Raw genomic sequence first — 23,867 nt, forward strand, 5'->3', positions numbered from 1 at the left:
CCCATTTTTGAATTGAATTTTTATTGACGTGTTAGGACATTCCTTCTAACCTTGACTGAAGTTAAAGCACCAGATAAAGGGTTTTCTAAATTTACGACACTTGTCACTAATGTATTTTTAAACTTTTTTAAAAGTACAAAACAGGTATTTCCATGCACTTAGAATTTTTAGCTATTTCACATGGTGATACTTGACAATATTTTTAAAATACCATTTTATCCATACAGCACTTTAGTGTTTTTACAGAGTACTGAAAATAGTACATTCTAAGTTTAAGTACAATAATTACGATGGTCAATTGTATTCAGGAGAGGCAGGCAGATTCTAAGGAAAAGAGCTTTATTTGGAATTAAGTTTGAGACAACAGTCCTTACACTTCTCTTAGTTACTTAAAATAATGTTAAAGAAACAAAGAATTATGGCTATCTTTATCAGTATTCACTACAAATATACCATTACCTCCTATGTAACTTCAAGATGTTGAAGATAACAGAGTCTCTGAAACTTTTCCCAGGGTTATGCACTGTGCCTTTTTTTTTTTTTTTTTTTTTTTTGTCTTTTTCCTTTTTATCGGTACCGGGATCGAACTCACGACTGCCTGCTTGCAAGGCAGGCACTTATGCCGCTGAGCTAAATCCCCAGCCACACCCTGTGCCTTTCTTTGGGAGCTCATAGTCCTGGATCACTCAGTGTGTCCTGCAGAGGTAACAAGCACCCTGGCAAGGAGGCTGCCTGTGCCTCTTGTGGTTTCTATGCAAGCAGGTGCCTGTGAGGGCCACCTTGCGTCACAGCTTCCTGTGTACTTTCTGGTGCTGGATCAGGTGCCCGTGTTGGTTGAAGGCACGCCCACACTCGCCACACTCATAGGGCTTCTCTCCAGTGTGGATGCGCTGGTGCTGGATGAGCACGGAGTACTGGCTGAAGGCCTTGCCACAGCTGTTGCACTCGTAAGGCTTCTCGCCTGTGTGGGTCCTCAGGTGCACAATCAGAGTTGCCTTCAGGCTAAAGGCCTTCCCACATTCTGTGCACTGAAAAGGCTTCTCACCCGTGTGAATTCGCTCGTGTTGGATCAGAGAGCGGCGTGCACTAAAGGCGTGCCCACACTCGTTGCACACGTAGGGTTTCTCCCCAGTGTGGACCCTCTGATGCTGGATCAGGTGTGAGTGCTGCACAAACGCCTTGCCACATTCATAGCATGCATACGGCTTCTCCTCTGTGTGGATGCGCTCGTGGTTCATCAGTGTGGAGCGGTGGCTGAAGGTCTTCCCACACTCGCTGCACTCATAGGGCTTCTCTCCAGTGTGCACATTGTGGTGCTGGATGAGGACAGAGCGGTCACTGAAGGCTTTGCCGCACTCGCTGCACGTGTAAGGCTTCTCCCCAGTGTGGCTCCGCTGGTGCTGCAGCAGGGTCCGCTTCACGCTGAAGGTCTTCCCGCACTCACCACACTGGTGGGGTTTCTCCCCGGTGTGCACCCTCTGGTGGCTCCTTAGGACCGTGCTGTGGTTGAAGGCCTTCCCACACAACGGGCACACGTAGGGCCGTTCTCCGGTATGGATGCGCTGGTGCTGAATGAGGTGCGAGAGCTGAGTAAAGGCTTTCCGACACTCCAGGCACTCATGAGGCTTCTCACCTGTGTGGATCTTGTGGTGCTGAGCGAGGTCTGAGCTCACTCTAAAGGCTTTTCCACACTCGTTACACTCATAGGGCTTCTCCCCAGTGTGGATTCTCCTGTGTTTGCTAAGGACCGAGCTTTGGCTGAAGGCCTTTCCACATACACTGCACACATAGGGCTTCTCACCAGTGTGGATTCGTTGATGCTGAAGGAGATGGGAGCTCCGACCAAAGCACTTCCCACACTCGATGCATATGAAGGGCCTGTCCCCATTAGGAACTGCCTGGTGCTGACTGAGTGCCACCTTTCCCTTAGAGCTCTGGGCCTCACGTTGGCCAGCAGGGCTTGGACTTAGGCAGAAGTTCCGCTTGGTGTTATATTCTTGATCAGTCTCCCCTAAAGATGTTTTCCCCAGAATTGGTTTTACCTCTTCTGAAATTAATGGCTTTAGGCTCAAGTCTGTGTCCAGGTCCTCTTCCTTGGTTTTGCATTCTGAAACAACAAATCCAAAATGAAAATGTTAACACTACTCAAAACTGTGCAGTAAAGTCTTGAAGCTGGCTCTGCCAAGTAAGGGGAGGATCAGATACAGAATTTCCATACAAGGATGCATCAAGACTAACAGGAGGGCCAGGGATTTAGCTCAGCTGCATAAGCGCCTGCCTCACAGCATGAGGTCGTGAGTTCAATCCCCGGTGCCACAAAAAAAAAAAAAAACAAAAACAAAAACCTAACAGGAGGTTGGAGAGGAAGGGGTCATTTGCGGTCTGAGCTGATGCTCCTCTGCTGACAGGCACATGGCAAAGGAGACACAGCCCAGAGCCCTCTCTGGAGCTGTGCCATGGGCACTGAGCTCCAAGAGGCCATGTGGAACAGCAGCAAACACGGGACCAGGCAAGATTAGCAGAGCACTACCGAGCAGCATATGAGCAGTGAAGCCTGGTCTGTGCAGGGACAGTCTGAGCATGTGCAAGCAGACCAGAGATGCCATCCTGGGGCCAATGGGTCGGAACATGAGGAATGTTGCTGTGATCTCTTTGTGAAAGTAACTTCATGGGCTGGAGGTTTAGCTCAGTGGCATAAGCACCTGTCTTGTAAGCAGGCAGTCGTGGGTTCGATCCCCGGTACCAATAAAAAGGAAAAAAGACAAAAAAAAAAAAAAAAAAAAGAAAGTAACTTCATGTGGAGCCTGCACTGGGGGCAGGAGACACAAAGGAATGAGGTGGGAGCATGCTGCCAACTTCAGGCTAGAGAGAGGCCTGTAAGGGCACAGTGTGACAGAAAGACCAGAGTGGAGAGACTTCTGGAATCGAGCCACAGATTCTATGGACTGTGTGGGTGGGATTGAGGTTGCTGAGGACAGCGGGCTTAATATCTCAGAGATAGCCATCAAGACTGAAGATGCCACACAAAGACTTCCTTGAAGACAGCTGTGGTGTTGGGAGCCACAAACATCAGGCTCTTCTCCATAGAGCTTCCTCCCTTGGAGGGCTGAGGCTGCAGGAGGGGAAGACAGACACTTGCCTGGCCCCTACTCTACGGAACAGAAACTGGAAATCACTAGGGAGGAAAACAAATTTGTCATCCTGGATGCACTGCTAACAGTCACTGTGGCTGAAAGAAAAGCAAAACATCTTCTACCTCAGGAAACAATCAAGGATCCACTCAGAGGTCTGCCACGACAGGAAAAGACCAGGTGCACAGAGGAGGTCTTGGCCCTGAAACCCAGTGACACGGCATGTGCTGAGTAAAGATGGGCCAGAACAGCACAGCTCTGCTTGCCTCCCACTTTCTGAAGCCAGCAAGTCCTGCAACAGCAGCCTGCAAGGAGGCCAGTAAGTATAGGAAACTGCTAGAGAAACTGGACTCTGGTCTTGGCAACTCACACAAAGTAATTACAACAACAAAATCCAAATCCAGCCCAGCTCTGGACGGGACTGATTAATGTCTACATATCAACCGCCCAGCAGAGAGGCTACATTTCCAGACGCACAGGCCATTTACTGAGATGAAAAACTGTTAGGAAGGGTCCAACTGAAACACTAGATATAAAACAAAGCAATGTCTTGGTTACTTTTCTGTTGTTGTTGGGACAAAATACTCAACACCCAAAATTAAGGAAGGAAAGGTTTATTTAGCTCAGTTTGTGGAGGTTTCAGGCCATAACTAGCCAGCTCCAAGGCCGGGTGACACGGCACAAGGGCAGCTGCTGATGGCAGTGGAAAACGGCAAAAGCAGTACAAGCAAAGAGGGAGGCATGTGGAGAGAAGGCTCTTCCCGTCCCTCACAGTGTGTGCAGGCCACACCCACCTGGCACGCACACCCACAATTCTAGCGCTGGACCATGAACAATCAGATTCTAGAAGCCTGCCCTCATGCCTACATGAGGCTTTGAAGGGGACATCGAGACACAGACCATAACAAGCACTGATAAGAAAAAAGAATGCCTTTGACTTGTTCATCAGTAGATCCAACTCAGCTGAGGAAAGATCAGCAACCCTGAGAGCAACAACAGAAATTACCCAGTCTAAGACTGGGACAGAGCACTTGCCTAACATGTGTGAGGTCCAGGGTTCAATCCCCAGCACTGCAAAACCAACCCGACCCAACCCAACCCACCCTGAAACCCTAGTAAGATATTTAAAGAAATACCATTTAGATACATCATATTCAAATTGTTAAACACAAAGGAGAAAATCTTAGCGAGAACTAAAAGCGAGAAGGAAAAGGACAAATAATATCTAGAAAAGAAGTCTAAGAATTTGTGCAGACACACCATCAGAAACTATCAAGTCAGAAGACAGCATCCCAATTGTGCTGAAGGGAAAGCCCATTTACAACCATGCCTAGCACGAATCTTTCTTTTCTTTTTTTTTTTATACTGGGGATCAAACTCATGACCTCATGCTTACCAGGCAAGCACTTGAGCCACTGAGCTAAATCCTCAGCCCCAAATCTTTCAAAAAAGAAAGATAGGTGTTTTTTTTTCTTTTTTTTCTTTTTGTGCCAGGAATTGAACTCAGGATCTTGTGCTTGCCAGGCAGGTGCTGTACCACTGAGCTGGCACCAAGAAAGGATAAATAATAAAAACAATGGAAATCCACATCAAATCCACATTACAAAAATTGTTATAGAGTTCTTCAGACAGAAGACATATAATACCTGACAGAAACAGGATTTACACATAGAAATGATCTTTTTTTGTGTGTGTGTGGGGTAACCAAGGATCAAACTCAAGACATGGCACTTAGGAGGCAGGCACTTGTGCTGCTGAGCTATATCCCTAGCCCCATAGAAATGAAGATCTTTAAGAATGGTAAATGGTACTCATTGTAAATACTGACAAATATAAGACTTTGAAAAACATGTGTTAAGTCACTCTAAAAATTATATGTAAATTCATGTTGATATGGCAGTATATGGAGGTGTGGCCTTTGGGATAATTAGGATGAGGTCATAAGGGTGGAGCTATCACTTCAGGATTAGGTAGAGATCCAGAAGGCTTGTTCTCGCTCTCCACATGTATACAAAAAGGTTGCACTTTGAGAGGTTCCTGTCCGCTAGCCAGCAAGAGAACCCTCACCAGAAAGGACTGAACTGCCGGCACGTTGATCTGACCTTCCCACCTCCAAAAGGTGAGAAACTTCCTGCATTTAAGCTGCAGGTCTTGAGCAGTGGTGGAGAACCTGCAGCACACGTGCCACAGGCCGTTGTATTACTAAAAGCTCTAAAAGGTTTGCCATCACTGCTCTGTGGTATTTTGTTATGGTAGCCTAAGATAACAGTGCCAGGGTACTGTTTTTTTATATTTTTTTTGTCTTTTTCTTTTTTATTGGTACCAGGGATCAAACTCACGACTGTCTGCTTGCAAGGCAGGCGCTTATGCCGCTGAGCTAAATCCCCAGCCTCAGGGTACTGTTAAAAGATTCTGAGTTGTATCTTAAATGGTAAATTTTGTTTGTTTGAAGGTAGACTGGGGCTTGAAATACAGTTGTCTCAGTATGTATGAGGGATGGGCTTCAGGAAATCCTGTAGACGCTAAAACCCACAAGTGGTCAGGTCTTTAAGTCTTTTTTTTTTTTTTTTTTTTTTTTTAAATTGGTACCAGGGATCAAACTCATGAGTACCTGCTTGCAAGGCAGGTACTTAAGCCACTGAGCTAAATCCTCAGTCTTTAATGTAAAATGTAAAACATCATTCTGTTTGCACATCATTTATAATCCTCATTTTCTTTTTTTTCTGTACCGGGGGTTGAACTCATGGCCTCACACTTGCCAGGCAGGTGCTTATGCTGCTAAGTCCCCAGCCCTCCTCCTGTATATTTTAAGTTACTAGTTTGATCATTTTGTTTTGTTTTGTTTTTTGAGATAGAGTCTTGCTCTGTAATTCAGGCTGGCCTCAAACTCACAATGATCTTCCTGCCTCAGCCCTGCAAGTGCTGGAGTTACAGGCATGCACCACCACACTCAGCTCTTTAAATCACTTTTAGATGAATACAACACCTTGCACAATGTAAGTGCTATCTTAATAGTTCTTGTACTGTATTTCTTAGGGAATAATTTCAAGAAAAATAGCTTGCACAGGTTCAGTAGAGGTGTTTATTTATTTGGTCCTGGGGACTGAATGCAGGGCCACATGTATCCTGGTACTCTACCACTGACCTTTTAAGTTTTTAAATGCAGTAGTACATGTTTCTGGTTGTACTTTCTTGCTTCTTTGCATACCTGGTAGTTTTTGATCAGATGTTAGACCTATCACAGATTATCTTGCTTTGGTATTAAGCATTTGTTATTTCTATAAATATTATTGAGCTTTGTTCTACTATGTGTTTAAGTTACTTGCAAGTAGTATTAGAGCTGCTTTTCCCCATAATGAGGCGAGGACTGTCACTACTGTAACACCTTATGAGGTTTTCCACTCTGGCTATTGGGAACATATAATACTTCCAGTCTTATGTGAACAATGAATAGTATATTAACTTGCTATTACTTGTGTTTAATTATCACAAATGTAGCAGCTTAAATAACACTCATTTATTAACTCAGAAATCCACATGACATGGCAAGGTTGTCTTCTCAAGATAACACCAGGTTAAAATAGCCAATATCACTTCTGTGGCTTCTGGGGATAAATTCTTTTTTTTTTTTTTTAATGATAGGTTCTCACTATGCAGTTCATGCTGACCTTGGGCTCACTTTGTAGCCCAGGCTGGTCTCGAACTCGCAACGATCCTCCTGCCTCAGCCTCCCAAGTGCTGGGATTACAGGCATGAGCCACCACGCCCGGCTGATAAATCCATTTTTAAGCTGACTGTTTTTGTCTACAAAATTCAGCTCCTTGTAGCTGTTAGCCCAAGATAACTATTTCCTTGCTGGATGTCAGTGGGGACCATTCAGTCCCCATGGTACTCTCCATCTTTAAGGAAGCAATGGTGCTTCACGCTTTCAATCTCTGAACTTGAAAGTCAGATGAAAAAGGCTCTCTGTTCTTTAAAGGCAACAGTGTCATATAATATAATAAACATAATCATAAGAGTAAAATCTACCATACTCAAGAGCTTTGAGAACTATGCAGGAGGTGAGGATCCTAAATCCTGGCTATCACAGTAAAACCCTGTTGCTTCTGGTATGCTTTCCAGGCCTTGGCCAATTTCCTCACATGCAAGTACTGATCAGTACCAAGTGGAACGCTCTAGGGAACTTCTCTGTAGATCTTCGGATCTTCCACTGTTTGTGGAACTGATTCTTCTCTACAATTCATTCATGTGACTTCCAGCCACCTCAGCTTCACTGGACTCAGCTGTCTCAACTCAAGAAGCTCTACCTACCAAGGGCCCACCTCCCGATGCTCTGACCTTTTCCAAGCTGACCTGGGCCAACTGTAGAGTTCACCTAATTACTAATCCTCAGGAATGACTTTCTATTGCTGACTAGTTTCTAGTGAGAAACTGATGTCCAATATCCTGAAAGCTGTGGCTTTGCATACGTTGTCCAGCTTCCTGGTCATTTCAGAAGGCAAAGAAACTCTGGTCTCTGTTACTCCACCTTGACTGGAAGTAGCAGTTTTCTTGCTTTTTTAAAAACAGTTTTATTAGGGGCTGGGGATTTAGCTCAACGGCATAAGCACCTGCCTTGCAAGCAGGCGGTTGTGAGTTCGATTCCTGGTAAAAATAAAAAACAGTTCGATCCCTGGTAAAAAAAAAAAAACAGTTTTATTATGGTCTGTAGCTCTATGCAACAATTTAGTCTTGTGTTTCTGAGCTCACTCTTTTCTTTTTTTTAATTTTTTTTTTTGTCTTTTTCGTTTTTATTGGTACCAGGGATCGAACTCACAACCACATACTTGCAAGGCAGGCGCTTATGCCACTGAGCTAAATCCCCAGCCTTTCTTTTTTTTTTTTAAAAGATAAGATCTCACTGTTTAGTTCAGGCTGGTTTTTTTTCAAACTCATTGTGTAGCCCAGGCTGGCCTTGAACTCGTGATGATCGTCCTCAGACTTCCAAGTACTGGGATGACAGGCATGTGACACCTCATCTAACTTTTTCTGAGTTTTCTCCAAGCCCATGGTGCACTGCCTTCCACAACTTGCTTTGCCCTCTAAGAATTATGTTCCTGTGATGCTTCATGTTGCTCTTAGGGGCATATTTAAATGCCATCGTTCATCTGTCTCTTCTACTGCTGACAGACCTTTGGGTTACTTAAGAGTCCTTTCCATCAATAAGAATGCTTCTGTGAAGATTCTTGTGCTTTCCTGTAGTTATACACAAATGCACTAACTATGTGGAGGAAGAATGCATAAGGATTCGGATTTTCAGCTTTGCATGACACCACAGTTTATATGTGGTTTTTTTTGTCTTTTGTTTTGAGACAGGGTCTTGCTATGTAGTTTAGGCAAGCTGGCCGCAAACTCTTGGTGATTTTCCTGCCTCAGCCTCTCAAGTGCTGGGATTACAAGGGTTCACCACCATGCCTGACAATGCGACACTGTTTTTTATTTTTTATTTTTATTTTTTTGTTTTTTTATCTGTACTGGGGATCAAGCTCACGACTGCCTGCTTGCAAGGTAGGCGCTTATGCTGCTGAGCTAAATCCCCAGCCCCGCTACACTTTTTAAAATGGCTGTATGCATGTACCGTATGCATGAGCTGTTTTGCATCCTCATTCACACTTCGTATTGTCAGGTCTTTCCATTTTTTTCCATTCTGAAGTTGTAACTTGATACCATCTTTATTCTGATACCATTTTACTGATGAATATAGCTTTCCACTGATGAAGACAGATTTCCATTTTACTGATGAATAAAGTTCTATGTGCTACTTCCATCAGAAACTTGTTCAAATTTTGTGTCTTTTTTTTCTTTTTTCTTTTCCAGTACTAACGGCCACTGTACTGTACTGAGTTATATCTCAGCTCTTTATAGGTGTGTACATTCATGCCTCGGTCTCCTTTTTTATTGGGTATTTCTGAGCCTTTTTATTCCTTATAGAGAAATTCATTTAAGTCTCGCCTATTAATAAGTTGAAGCATTTAATAGGGCTTTCATTTTAAAAAGTCTGAATTTATAGACATTTTGTTAAATAAAAATTTTAGCAAACATTATTTATAGCAATAGTTTCTGTTTTTTTTAGGACATGGTCTCAATATGCAGTTCAGGCTGGCATTAAGCTCACTGTATAGCAAGGCTGCTGCAAACTCTCAGTGATCCTCCAGCTTTAGCCTCCTGAGTGCCAGGATTACAGGTATGCATCACCATGCCTGGTGCAAACCAGTTTTGTTTTTTTTTTTTTTTTCTAAACAGACAACCTATACTTCCTTTTCCCTCACCTACTCATTGAAAGGGTTTTGGCCCAGACAGGACACTGTAGCAGGTAAAGCCAAGGAGCTCCTATCTCCCCCTCCCCTAGGAATCTACCAAACAAAGACCAATGGGCTCCCTGTGCATCCTGAAGGCCCCCTGAGGTTCCACCCCAAACCAAGGCTACTTATGTGCCTCACTCCAGGTGTTCACGGAGATCGGGTAGGGGGTTGGGGGTGTCTCTCCCCACATTCTCAAAACAAAGGTCATTTACTCATACTTCTTATCTTTTCAGCCTATCAGTTCTCAATTATAAAGATCAGACACTCTTATTCCATGGACAAGATAAGCTGTCCTGCTGCATACAGGCTACAGTGCAGGCACAGTGTAGGTTGTCTGTAAAAGGAACGAGGCGCCTTGTGACAGCAAAATACTTCCCTCCAGAAAAGAATACTTCCCCTGCAGTTGCACTCTGCATATGCAGTTCACTGCTCTTATGGTGGGTATACTGTGTCAACTTGAGACTTTTAACTAAGCAACTCAGCAGGGAGCCAGGTCCTTACTTGGTTAAAAAACATTCTATTCTGTGCAAGAGAAGGGCAAGGAGATTTTGTGGATGCCACACCCACCCTGGGGTGGCCTGTGTAGAAGACAAGGAGGAAAACGGATTGCTGTTCCTGACTGGTGCTCTTGTTGCTTTGCTGTCTTCGGCCACTTTGAAGTGTGGTGCGGCTCCCTGCCTTGGAGCCAGCTGATTATGGACTGAAACCTCACACACTGTGAGCTAAATAAACCTTTCCTTCCTTAATTTTGGGTGTTGGGTATTTTGTTTCAGCAATCACAGAAAAGTAACCAAGACACTGAGTAAACACAGCAGGAGCAGGGCTGGGCAGCCACCCACACTTCTTCATTCCCTCAGCTGCCAGGATAAGGCACTGGAATGCTCTGCTCTTTTCTGAGCCTGTAGTGGCGACTCAGGCTATGGCAGGTGACTTCTGCTTCTGTGCACATCATTATCAGGGCATGCTCAGTCCCAGCCTCCTCTGTGGCTTGTGCCAGAGACACAGTGACCAGGTGTTTCTGTGCTCTTAGAGAATTTCAGTCTCTTCTGTATAAAACTCAAAGGGCATCAAAGAGGGCCTAGGATCTCCATCAGAAGGGAGTACAACTGAAGAATAAGTCCAATTTAGCAGTGGCAACAAAATGTCCTGTGTGTTTTGTCTCCTCTGGCTGCAGTTTCAAATTCCGTGCAAAGCCAAGCCTAGTGGCAGTACTTGTAGTCCTAGCTGCTCAGGAGACTGGGGTAGGAGGATCACTTAAGCTCAGGAACTTGAGGACACTACCTCAAAAAAATCTGACCAAACAAGAAATCCAAAAAGACACTTCTGTGCAACCCATGCCAAGATTTCTACAACAGTGTTATATCCTTTTATAGTGCCTCAGAAATTAAACTCTTCCAGGGGCTGGGGATTTAGCTCAGAAGCATAAGCACCTGCCTGACAAGGATGAGGTTGTGAGTTCGATCTCTAGTACCAAAGGGGGGAAAAAAAAAGCCATTAAACTCTTCCGAGGCTAGCATGTCTACCATTCCTCTGAGGATACCCAATATTGTATATCAGTAACAGGTAGTTTTTGTCCATAATACCTGAGGCCCCATCCACCCAACTTCTAGAAACAAGGAGCAGTTTCCAAAGGGAAAATGGCCACAACTGGGAAGTGTGGGAAGCTGTTCAGCCACCAGAGTCCCCTCCCACCGCAAGGAGGGCACACCCTGGCAGGACTGGCTGATCAGTTGTCCTGAGGCTCCTGTGTCACCTCCTCATAGCAGAGGCTCTTCACATTGTGAACACAGGCTTCAGGGTTGGCCCTGTCCTCTCATCTATACATTTAAAGCTCTCATGCTTTTTTTTTTTTTTGTCTTTTGAGACAGAATTTCACTACGCCATTCAGACTGGCCTTGCACTCACTCTGTAGCACAACTCACTCTGGCCTCAACTTGCAGCAATCCTCCTGCCTCAGCCTCCTGAGTGCTGGGATTACAGGTGAGTAGTATCACCACACCTGGCTCTCATGCATCTTTTGTTGGATTGATTTCTGGATACTTTGTATTTCTGATGCTACCATAAATGTCACTGTTTTAAAAGTTATACTTTGTTTGTTCTTGTGAATATATAAATGATTTTGTATCCAGCAACACTGTTAAAATTCTTTTGTTGATTTTAATTTTTTTCGAAGTTGACAATCATCTGAACTCTGAACACTTTACTCCTTTTCAATTTTATAGCTTTAGTTTATTTTTTATTTATTCTGCCTTATTTCACACATGACGCTACAGCGTATTATCAGGATGATGGGACATTGGGCTCCTTTATCTTGCCCTTGAGCTTACACAGAGATTTTAGTCTAAGTTAAAACACTTCCCTTCTACATTTAGGATATGGCCAAGCTCACCTTCTTAGTGAGATTCTGCCTTAAAAAACTAAACCACCCACCCACCCATACACACACACATACACACACACACTTAGGCTACTTTATTCTTTTCTAAAACAACCATGTAATCTCCAAAACCTGAATGTTGTATTTCGAAAGATCCGAGATCTGACCTGGCTAACCAGTTTTTGTCTCTAGGGAGAGACAAAAACCCCTCCATGTTCGGTCCTATTTTCCCTCTCCTGGCACAGTCCTCCTTCCTTTTGTCCTGTGCTACCTCACCTGGACTCACTGCTACACCATCTTCCTATCATGGACTTCACCCTGGCCTGTGGACTCATCTCTATAATTGAGGCCCTCAGGACTCTGTTACCACCAGTGGGAACAACTCCCACCAGCAGCCCTGCCTGAACTAGGCCTAGACTCAAGAGAGAGGGGCCACGCCCTTTACTTACCTGAGCAGTCACTCCCCAGGCCCTGGCTCTTTGTAGTCCCGTGCTCATCTAGGACCCATGGGTCTTCTCCTCGCTCCAGCTGGCAGATCACATTAGGCTTGGATCCTGGAAGTCCTGCTCGTTAAGGGGGAAGTCTTTTGTTAAAATAACATCTGTGGAGACACCTCCAACCCAGTGTCCTTTGACGACATGAAGATGGACAGGAATGACCTGTTGTAGCTGAAGAAGCTTCTAGGACAGTAGTGGTGAACCTATAGCATGCACGCCACAGCGAGCTGTTTGTATCTGAAAACTAAAAGGTTTGCCATCACTGCTCTAGGACAAGCATGGCTGAGGTTCCCATCCAAGTCTCCTTCCCAGGTAGCTCCCACCCTAGTTCAGCATATAAACTCAGATGGGGTCTGCGGAGGGGCCTTACCCACTGAGACCACGTTCCCATAGGTCTCCATCATCACGTTTCGGTACAGGCCCCGCTGAGCAGGGCCCAGGCGGTCCCACTCTTCCTGGGAGAGGAACACAGCCACATCCTCGAAGGTCACCTTGGCCTGGAATGACAGAGGCTGCTTTGGGGAGATCAGGTATCCAGGTGTGTGAAAGGGTGTGGGTCTGTGTGACATGGGCAGCAAAAAGGGAAACGCTGTCAACCAGTGGATCAAAAGCAAGAAACTACAAAGTTCAGAGGATGGAGTGACACTTATGCCCCCCCCCCCGAGACCCCAGATGTGGAAAGGACAATAGGGTCTCTGGTCAGGGGCACTGCACAAGCCTTAGGGATAGCTCACCTGGGGTCCAGCTGGCAGTGGCAGGAGCTCGGCCGCTGCCATCTCCTGGTTTCCTGGGAGCTCTGAGAGTACAGAAAACAGGCTCCTGTGGGACTGAGCAAGAGTGGGAACATGTGAGGGTTCAGGCCTTGCCCCAACAGCTGACCTAAGAGGTGTGGAGTGGCTAAAGCTGGAATTGATCACACATGTGGGGTGAGGCAGGGCCGTTCCAAAAACAAAGAGCACCCAAAATGGGCCACGTGAACAGACTGTTCCAGTCCAGAGTTGCTAGGCAAAGAGAGGTCACATGACACCAACCAGAAAAAATACATAAATAATCATGCTTTGGTGATTGGGCAGTTCCTTTCCTCCCATCAAGAGAGACGGATCTCTACCTGACCTCAGCTTTCTGCATGTTGCCTCTTATCTTTATTTCTCCATCTTCTCACCGTCCTTCCCCTGGCAACTTGGAGCACTGCACTGGATGTGGAACTCAGGGGCCCCTGGACTGCATGCTCTGAGGCAGGCATGCTCTGTCCCATCTCCTCACCTCACAGCCCAACTGGGTCCTATAGTGCAGGTGCCTGTCAGACCCTGCACACACAACACTTGGGCCTGCCCTGTCAACACACGCATTTCTGGTCATGGGTCCTTAGTTTCCAGCCCCCTGACTCCTCATGGTTGGCTAATCATACCTCTGTGTAAGGAGCCAGGAAGGGCTGGGGGTCTGCCCAGCTCACCTTGGCCCAGGCCTTTTCCTTCCTCCATACAAGGACAGCAGCTTGCAGCGGGCCAGTGTCTGTGTGTTCCGCACCACAAGGCATTTGTGGGTCATGCGGGGGCTAAGGCTCAGCCCGGGGTGGCACACACTCCTGTGAAGACCCTGGCCCGAGGCTTAGTCACTGCTGGAATCTGCTGGTGGTCTCGATGCTGCACTGAGGCAGGGGCTCTCAGCCTTACAGCTTGATGAGGGTGCTGGCAGCAAGGGCCTCAGCGGTGTCACTTCATGTGTACTGAGTCTGGGGTGACCCAGGAATCTAGTCTGAGGCTTGAAGGAGGACTTGCCATCAAGTTAGAAGAGGAGGCCTGGATGTGGGTCCCCTGGAACATGCCTGTGACTGCCGTCTAAAGCTCACACGTTCACAAGGCAACAGTAGACCTGTGTGGGGCACTGGAAACCAGTTTTTAACCAGCTCCCTATTTCCCCTCAGGATTCTGAAGCTCACCTCACTTTGCTCTATGAAAAAAATCACTGGAGTTCAGACAAAAAAGGAAAGTCATGTGGACAGTTTTTTAAGACTTGAAAGGCTGTTGTCTATCAAGAGCCCTTACATAGCCCCTCTTCAGCCTGAGGAAGTCAGATCAGTCATCGCTCATTTCTCCCTCACAGCAGCTCACAGCACTTCTTTAAGAGTGGGGTGTTACAGGCAGCTGAGTTAGACACAGGCAGTCAGACAGGACTAGGCCCTGGCAGGAGCCAACGTAGAGACCAGACACCTTGCAACTGTGGGCCAGAATGCAAGATAAAAGATAAAACAAACACACCCATAGACTTCCTAAGGATAAATGTCAGGGACTGATATTCTAAATAGGTCTCCATCACCTTAAGGAAGCCAGAAGGAGCCACTAACCCAACCCCCTCTACAGAAAAGGCCCTGCTCTGCATTCATGCCCACTTGCTACTCGTGACTCAGTTCCCCATCTGATCTTGATTTCATCAATTTACCTGAGCAATTATATTCATAATCATACTGGTTTCACAATAGTTCTGGCTCACCTCATGTCCGCCTTTGATTTCCCATTTTTCTTAACCTTAGATCTGCCTCGCCTCATGGTTTTGATCTATAAAAATCCCTAGAAAAGGCAGCAACGCACTCAGGACCCCTTCTGTCTCTCTCTTGGACAGAAGCTTTCTCTCAATAAATATATTCTGCTCTTAACAAAAACAAAAGCCTGGCTCATAAAAGTCCTGAAAAGATGTTGGGCCCCAGGGCTAGGACTGAAACAGGCCAGGAATCACTGCCACAAAATAATGAAGACAGAGTCTGCAGAGCCCCTCATGAAGCTACGACCCTGCCTAATGCTTGGGCAAATACAGCCAGCACCCCCAGCGAGCTACACACTCAGGAAGCATCAGAGCTGAACACAGACCTCATACACTAATGGGTCCAAAAAATGGCACACAAAAGGTTTGAGTAGCAGAGTAATTTGGGACTGTCCCTATAGAATAACCCAGAAAAACAAGAAGATCAACCCCTCAGAAGCCATGGTCACTTAAAGAAAACTGGAAAGAAGCCACATTGCAGTCAGGTACTTTCTGTCAAGTGGGAGTCCAGCTCTCATTATTATGACCCGGCACTGCAAGGGAAGAACTAAAGAACTTGTGAGTCTGTCCCAGGCCTAAGCCTCTTGTATGGAGATGGGCAGCAGGTTCAGAGCCTTATGATGGGGTGATGCCTCTAAGTACAAGATAAGGCCACAGGCGAGGACACCTGGCTCCAACTCCAATTAACTAGAGACTGTAGCTGCAGGTGCCTCACTGCTGTAGTAAATGTCAACTTAGGGATAAGACAGCTCTCCTAACTAGCATAATTTACCACTTGGAGAAGACTTCCAAGCTCCTGCTTAGTTTCCACACCATCCATTCTAAGCACTTCTCTTCTTTGAAAACCAAATAAACAAAGCTGCCCAGAGTTCTTTGTCTCAGCCCCCAGAGAATCCCAAATTCTGCTAAAGGATTTTGATCCTCCTGGAGCCCTAAAATCATACCACTTGTCTTTTTTATTTAACCCTTCATGTCTACTCATTTGGGAGGTTACAGGCCTCAACAATCTGGGATAAGTAGCCCAGGCTGGTTCTTGCCTCTAACTCCTGAATATTGGGATTACAGGAATGTGCCACCATGTAATGGTGGAAGAGTGTAAAACACTACTAAATATAACACTCACAAACTTCCTAGAGTATGTGTCTAGACTGATAGTGTTCCTATACCCCAGTGACACTTGATTAAAGATATGACAGGGAAAAAAATGATTCTATTCACAAATATCAATAAAAAACAGACTTTAGAAATGTGCAGGTTTCTACACAGAAAGCTATGGAAGTTTATGGACAACAAAGAATGATATAAAAGGCACACATACCAGGTCTCTATAAAGACTGGACAGATCACAGTGATGCTCACCTGTGATCCACTCACAGTGTTAACACATCTGTCATCTAAAAGAACAAACACAGGGACATTCTGGAGACACTTAAGAAAGGTGCCAGGTGAGAGAGGAGCTTAATCTGCCACCAGGCCACATGGGCCTCAGTGAGAATGACCAACTCAGGAAAGGTCACAGCAGAAAGTTTAGTGAGTTTATTCAAACTGTCAGTGCTAGCTTAGTGGGAAGGGTCTGGGTTCAATCCCTAGTACAGCAAAATAAATAAATAAATAAATAAATTCATTTGCTGGAGGAAAGATGATTTACTAAGTGGCAACAGGATGACAGGTTAAATATTTTAGGAAAAGTAACATTAAATATTACAAAATTAACAAATTATTATAAAGTAGAGCAAAGAGATTTAAAAAGTAAAAGGGCAGAGGACTTAAAAACAACATCATAAAATAATTTAAAAATACAAAACATGTGTGGTGGTGCATATCTGTAATCCCAGCACTCAGAAAGCTGAGGCAGGAGGGCTGCTTTGAGTTTCAGGTCCGCCTAACTACATAGTGAGGCCTTGTCTCAAAAAAGAAAAAAACAACTTACTGCTTCGGGTATGTTGCTCAGAAAAGCCTTTTTTTTTTTTGAAGGAAAGGTTTATTTAGCTCACAGTTTGTGGAGGTTTCAGTTCATAATCACCTGGCTCCAAGGCAAGGTGGCATGGTGAGGGGGTTCAAAGCAGTTCAAAGCAGCCAAGAGCAAGAGGAACAACAGTAAGTCCTGGGAGGCAGACACCCAGACATGCAGCTTGTAAATCAAAACCTTATGCACAAAGCCACCACGAAGTCTAGAAATGGGCCTAAAGACAGAGAAGAATTTAATAGGTGACAAAGACAGTATCACAAATCAGTGGGAAGATACACTAGTTATTTAATAGTGGATAGTGTTAGAAATTGTTACGATTTAGAAGGCAAAAACTGGGCTCTAAGCTTACCCCATATTTAAATTCCAGATGATCCAAATTTTAAAAGTACCACAGAAAACAAAAGGCTATTTTAAAAGCCAGAGTGAGAAGACGCAGAGTTGTGCTCTTTCAACAGGCAAATCACAAACGAAATCCAAATAGCTAAAACACAAATGAAGAGACTTCAACCTTGCCAAGAACGTAGCCTGGAAACTCAAGCGTCCCGGCGGGAAGAAGGCAGGGCTGCTTCCCCACGCTGCAGGAATGGGGCACCACGCCCTCGCCTGCCAACCTCACTCCACTTCGTGCTAAGCCCACAGAACACAAATCCAAGAAGACCTGTCACAGTGAAAAGTCTGGCGGAGTTTTGCGTTCAGGTGCAGAACACGAAATCCGCCGGCTGCACGGCAGCCGGAACCGCACCTGAACCCCTGAAGGGGAAGCGCAGGGGCCACTTTCCCGCATAGGGGCAGGACGTCGGGACAGTGGCTTTCATATTTGCTGACAAGCTTGCTTATCATTTTCTATTACAAACTTAAAAACCAGTAGTAAACAAAGTATGTCTGCTGTGTTACCCAACACTGGCTTCATTCATTAAAATAGGACTGACAAAGTAACGGCGTAAAGACATCCATAGAGAAACGGAGAAGCACATTCGGCCACTAGAGCCGGGGCAGTGCGTTCTTGCTCAGCTAAAGGCGTTTCCGCAGCACCCAGAAAAACCTGTTTCTATCTTGGCTCAGGCGGCGCCTGCAGCCCCGGCTACTGAGATGCTGCAGCTGGAAGATCGCTTGGGCGCAGGGGTTCGAGGCCGGCCTGGGTAACACAGTGAGAGCCAGTCTCATAAACAAAACCAAGCTTCCCCTTCTGCGCATCGGAGACCCCCGCCCCCATCCTCTCCACAGATCCCCGCGGCCCCCCTCCCCCCCGAGTAAGATCAGTGCTGGCGGGAGGCACGGCGCCGCGGCGCGCCAAGACAGGCTAAGGTGTGCGAAATGATCAGGGCCATCGCAGCTGTGAAGACCGCGGGCCTGCTGTCAGCATGGGAGGGGGTCCCGCCCGAAGCCTGCTGCCCTGACTCACCGTCCGCCGCAGCCGCGGAAGCCGACTGGAGGCCGCCCGCAGCGCTCTCAGACAAAGGGGCCGCCCCGCCCCCTCCGCGCCGCCACCAATCGCCGGAAGCTCCATCCCCCAGGCTCGGCCCCCGCCGCACAAACTACCAATCCTGATACACAACGCCTGACCGAATGGCCGCCGGCTCCGCCTACTCGCCCATAGTTTGCTTCCGTAATAGACCGCAGGTCTATGGTCTGGGGCCATCGAGAACTGAGGCTTCCTCGGTGTCTAGAGAGGCCACGCCGCGCTCCGGAGGGGGCCAGCCCGCGTGGACGTTGCCGCACTTCCGGGCGCGCTGGGGCTGGCTAACGTGAGTTCGGCGGCCAGGCTCTCTGGCTGTTTTCCCGCGTTCGCCGAGAACTGTTCCTCCCCATCTCCTCCCGGTGGAGCCTGTGGAGCTCGTTCCCGCCTTTACTCCTTTGCTGTGGCTGCCTCGGTTAGCGGCTATTCCCGCTGCGCCCGCGCTCCAGTGGCGCCTCCTCGTCGCAGAGCACTGACGTCCCTTGCTGGGCTCTAAGGAGGTCTACTCTGGGCCCCAGCACGGTCCCTGTTGTTCCCACTCCCTAGGCTTTACCAGCTTCTTGTGTGGGAGCTGTGTGCGGCTCCTGCTGCAGAAGAGACTGGCACAGGCGCGCATCTCAGCACCCAAAGATGGAAGGTCAGGGCGGGTGTGGAGTGAGATCCGCTGAGGGAGTCGACTCTGCTTTTGGTGGCTACAGCCAACAGGAATGGTCGGCCTGGAAACCACGGCGGGGGTGGAGTAGGGTGCGATGTGCCGGACATTGGTGCTGGGGAACGTGTCTGATGAGAACAGGCTGGAAAGAGATTGTGTGTGTGTGTGTGTGTGTGTGTGTGTGTGCGCGCGTGAGCGCGCGCGCAATAATTCAGACATTACAAAGAGCTGAGGGTTGTGCTCCTCCCAGGTGTGAGGTGCTAGGATGCCTACTTTGTGGCATGCTAGATCACAGCAGTATACCACAGGGTCGGTCAACCTTTTTGACATGATGTCTTGCGGTGGTGCTCAGCCTAGTTTCACACTCCAGGCCTAGTGATCCTCCCACTTTACCCTCCCATGTAGCTGGGGCCGGAGAGTGTGTCATGTGAGGCTCTTAACAACATTATGCAAATATTCATACATTTATAAAAGTTGAAAGAATACTACAACAAATAATTGTGTGATCTTCCCATGGATTCAGTAGCCAGCATCCCCCCAGCAAATCTGTTTTGTGCTTAGCTTTACAACCTCTTAACTTTTTCCTCTGTATTACTACACACACAGTTTTTGAGTGCCAGTGAGTTAAGCAGTGTTCTAAGCAAGCAATTCTATCAAACTTATGCCTTGGATCCATAAGGACAGGAGGATAAATGTGGGAATTACACAATGGGACCTTCCCTCTCTATGGAAGGTACAAGGATGAACTGCTGCAGCTCATAGGTATCCAGCGGAGCTCCTTTCATGGGTGATAAGAGCAACAAAGAACTAGCAGCTGCCCTATCTGCATCCTCTGCCTCCACAGTGAGGTCTGGCTTATTCTGAGCTTCAACTCCGGTTTTAGTTGGTCACCATTCTCACTTTTTTTTTTGGTCCTTTTCCTTTTTATTGGTACCGGGGATCAAACTCACGACTGCCTGCTTCCAAGGCAGGCGCTTATGCCGCTGAGCTAAATCCCACCGTTCTCACTTTTCATACATCTTCCTTTCCCAACTGTCTGCCTTTTTCCGGCATCAGATGACGGTAACCTCACAGGAGCTGTGAACTATATCCTATACGTTCTGAGTGTGTGGAGTCCAATGTCTGTAACACACACACACATCTCTCCTCTAATAGAACCCTAATGCAATATATCTACAGGACTTACAAAAATACATTCTGCTTGTTCTAGCAAATGGAGAAGTAAACAGTTTCTAGTTCAACTACTTTTTTGTTGCTTTTATTAACGCTTTTGAGTACACAATGAACTCAGGGCCTTTTGCTAACTTAAATAACTATTATAATTGCTAGATACTTTTAAATGCCTGAATAGTCACACTGAATTAGAGACAGACACTGGGGTTGGTTACTCTTGCCTTTTACCATAGTCCCTGGCATCTTTCAACCTACCACAATTTTTGATGACAGAGTGTTTTAGGACCCCTGTGTTTTTCTGTGGTGTAGATATGGATTTAGCCCTCTCAGAAATGCTGCCTGCTAAACAAGACAATGGTGGCCAAAAGATGGTCCCTAAGGATGCACCTGCAATTTGGTGCATTGTTGGATTGTTAACCTTTCTTAAGGTGGTGCTCACAATTGTTGGTTTTTTCCCAGTTTATCATATTGTAATAACACATTACTGTCAGTATTGGCATCAACTTCCTGCAACAGAAACTTGATTATAGTGCCTTGACCTAATAGCTCTTTTCCTCAGAACAGAAGTCCAGAACTGGTTATCTAGGATACTCTACTGCAACTAGGTTTCTAGACTTGTAAGTTACCCTTTATATTTCATTAGCCTTATTATTATTTTGATTCTTGGTTGCAAGAAGAATGCCGCTTTGACAGAATCACATCCACATTCCAGGCAGAATGGGAGAATCAAGTGAAGATCTGCTTAGTCAACCACATGTTAAGCTTTTTCAGAACTGGGCTTTGTGACTTTTTTTTTACACAATGCTGCCCTGAAGTATATTAGAAAACCAGCTGTAGCTCCAAGGAGACCTGGGAAAATGTAGTTTTCCTGCTGTGTAAAGTCCTGTACTAAACAAAACTATTTTTGAAGAAATAGTGGGAAATTGATATTCATTAGGCAACCAACAGACAGCCACATTCTATCCCACAGTTCTCCAAGCAAGTGTTTTAACTCCTTTTCATCATCATCATTATCATCATCATCATCGTTATAGGGGCTTTTTGGGACACAGGATCTTGCTTTGTTTATTTTGTGGTTTTGAGACAGTATCTTACTATGTAATTCAGTCTGGTGCATGTGTGTGTGTGTCTGTGTGTGTGTAAGTTTGTGTTATTGGATTGAACCCAGAGCCTTCATACTGAGCTACATTCTCAGTCCTTTTTAATTTTATATATTTATTTATTTTTGGTATAGGGAATCAAACTCAGGACCTTGCACTTGCCAGGCAGGTGCTATGCTGCTAAGCTCTATTCCTAGCTTATTTTTTATTTTGAGATAGGGTCTCAGTAACATGCCCTCACTGGACTGGAACTTGCAATCCACCTGCCTTAGCCTCCCAGAGTGCTGGGATTATAGAAGTGTGCTATCATGCCCGGCTAGTTCTCCCTCTCTCTTTTTTTTCTCTCTCTCTCTCAAATCAATTTTATTTCAAAGAGGAAAAAACCCAGAAAAAACCCTACGATTTCAAAACACATCAACCAGGAGCAACAAGGGTACATACATTGCACATTGTCATCCTCAGATCACTCACCCAGAGCACAAGACGTCTGCATTCAGTTGTCTGAACAATACCAGCACAAATCTTTCTCTTCAGCGAACTCAGAGAAATTAATAGTATGACTCTCTTAACTTTTTTTATATACATATACATATGTTGTTTCTTTCAACTTCTCATACTAGTGAAACAATGTTTACATTTGTGTGTCGGATTTGTTTCACAATTTGTTTCAACAATATGAATATTGTTGTGAGTTACATCCCTTTACTTGTAAGTCTCCAGGGTTTATCTATCTTTATGACTGAGCAGTACTCCATTGTATAAAAATACCACATCTGGTTTTTTTTCAAATCCATTTTATTCAAGGGTAAAAAGAAAAAAGATTAAAAACCTACAACAAAATTTCAAAATATGTCAACCAGGGGGCAACAATAGTACATACATTGCTCATTGTCATCCCCAAATCATTGACCCAGAGCACAGGACATCTGCATTCAGTGGTCCAAAAAATACCAGCACAAATCTTCAGCGAACTCTGAAATCAGTAGTATAACTTTTAAAACTATTTTTTGTATACATATACATGTTTTTCTTCCAGCTTGTCTCACTGATGAAAGGATACGATGTTTAGACATGAATACCACATCTTTTTTTACGCATTTCTCATTCGATGGGCATTTAAGTTGTTTCCAATGTGGGGAACCACTCAGATGACTCCCTGAAAAGAAGAGCAATTATCTCCATTTTAGAAAAACTTGGTCCTATCTCCAAGAGCTGAATTACTACAAGATACTGTCTCAAGAGCTCCAAGAGCTAGTTAGGCTATTTGTTTGTATGTTCAATTGCCTTTAAGCAATGCAGATTGGGTTAGCTGAGGAGCTGATGTGTAATCTCTGAATCAAGGTGACATGTCAGTGTTACCTCACCTAGTGACTCTCCAAATACATGGTTGAGCTGCGTGGGATGGATTACCATGCTCCATGTTGTTGGCTGGAACCAAGTCATGAGAAATAGACTATGACATCCCAGGGAAAAAGGATTGTACATCAAATCTGAAGCACTCACCCCAAATTATTAGATATTACTTCAGTTGTTATGCAGATTACTCTATTTCTTGCCCTCTGCTTATTGTAGAGGTGATCTCAGACCTAGCCCAGCTCATGGTAGTCATGGCAGACATGTATTTCCCACCACTCTATTGTCACTTATTCCTGAGCCACTTCCCTCATTGAGAATTAATAAAACCTGGGTTGGGCCCTGGGAGAGGCCTTTGTTCCAGTGAGCCATCATTTTGGCTGGACTTAGGACCTCTTGGGTCCCTGTAACTACGTATGTATCTTACTGTCTTTATTTTCACCTTGGGTTGCAATGGAGGTGGTAGGTAGACAGGAATTAATTCACTAGAATTCCAATAACTTCACGGGATTCCAAATATAAACCTTCCTGGGCCGTGATGAGGACAGTAAAGGGTTCTCTACTTCCAAGATGTAGCTATTACAAATTCTGCTCCTATAAACATGGGCGCACATATATTGCTGTAGTACAATGTTTCTAATTCTTTTAGGAAGATATCAAATAGGGCCTCTAGCCCTAGTTCTTTGAGGAATTTCTATGCTGATCTCCACAGTGGTTGCACCAGTCTACATTCCCATCAACAGTAGAAAAGGGTTCCTTTTTCCCCACAGCCCCTCCAACATTTGTTTTTGGTGGCTTTCTTGATAATAGCCATTCTTTCCAGGGTGAGGTGAAGTCTGTGTTGTTTTAATTTGCATTTCTTGAATGACCAGTGATGTTGAACATTTTTTCACGTATTTATTTGCTCTTTGTATTTCTTCATATGAGAAGTGTGCATTCATCTCAGATGCCCATTTTTTAATCAGGTCTTTAAACCCAGGATGACTGATTTTTTTTTTTGAGGTCTTTATATGTTCTTTATAGTAATCCTTTGTATGAGGTACAGCTGGCAAACATCTCCCATGTTGTGGGCTGTCTCTTCACTCTTGTTTCTCTTGCTGTACAAATGCTTTTCAGTAGGATCAGATCCCAGTTGTTGATTCTTTGTGGTAGTTCTTGTGCAATTTGGGTTTTGTTCATGAAGTCTTTGCTTATACCACTGTCTTCCAAGAGTTTTTGCCTGCTCTATCTTCCAGCAGATTTAATGTTTCTGTTTTAATATTAAGATTTTTGATCCTCTC

General features: G+C 45.3%; 1 protein-coding gene across 3 annotated transcripts in view; it reads right to left on the bottom strand.

Annotated features, from left to right (window-relative positions):
• The window catches only part of Znf250 (zinc finger protein 250), a 57,356-nt gene continuing 33,489 nt past the window's right edge, over positions 1-23,867 (bottom strand). The window contains exons 1-5 of one of the 3 annotated variants that reach the window (XM_013145792.3): positions 18,256-19,132; positions 13,081-13,173; positions 12,717-12,843; positions 12,299-12,412; positions 1-2,107 (exon numbers count right to left, since the gene is read on the bottom strand). In XM_013145792.3, the coding sequence (XP_013001246.2) occupies positions 786-2,107; positions 12,299-12,412; positions 12,717-12,843; positions 13,081-13,173; positions 18,256-18,492 (1,893 nt within the window). In that variant the 5' untranslated portion in view covers positions 18,493-19,132 and the 3' untranslated portion in view covers positions 1-785. Of the gene's footprint in view, positions 2,108-12,298; positions 12,413-12,716; positions 12,844-13,080; positions 13,174-13,799; positions 18,052-18,255; positions 19,133-23,867 lie in introns of those variants that run through there. The other 2 variants (XM_023562375.2, XM_063231306.1) reach the window with 2 other exon arrangements.

The sequence above is a fragment of the Cavia porcellus genome, unplaced genomic scaffold (genome assembly GCF_034190915.1).
Source record: "Cavia porcellus strain 051 isolate PalLab524CR breed Dunkin Hartley unplaced genomic scaffold, mCavPor4.1 scaffold_19, whole genome shotgun sequence".
In the NCBI taxonomy this organism is placed as follows: Eukaryota; Metazoa; Chordata; class Mammalia; order Rodentia; family Caviidae; genus Cavia; species Cavia porcellus.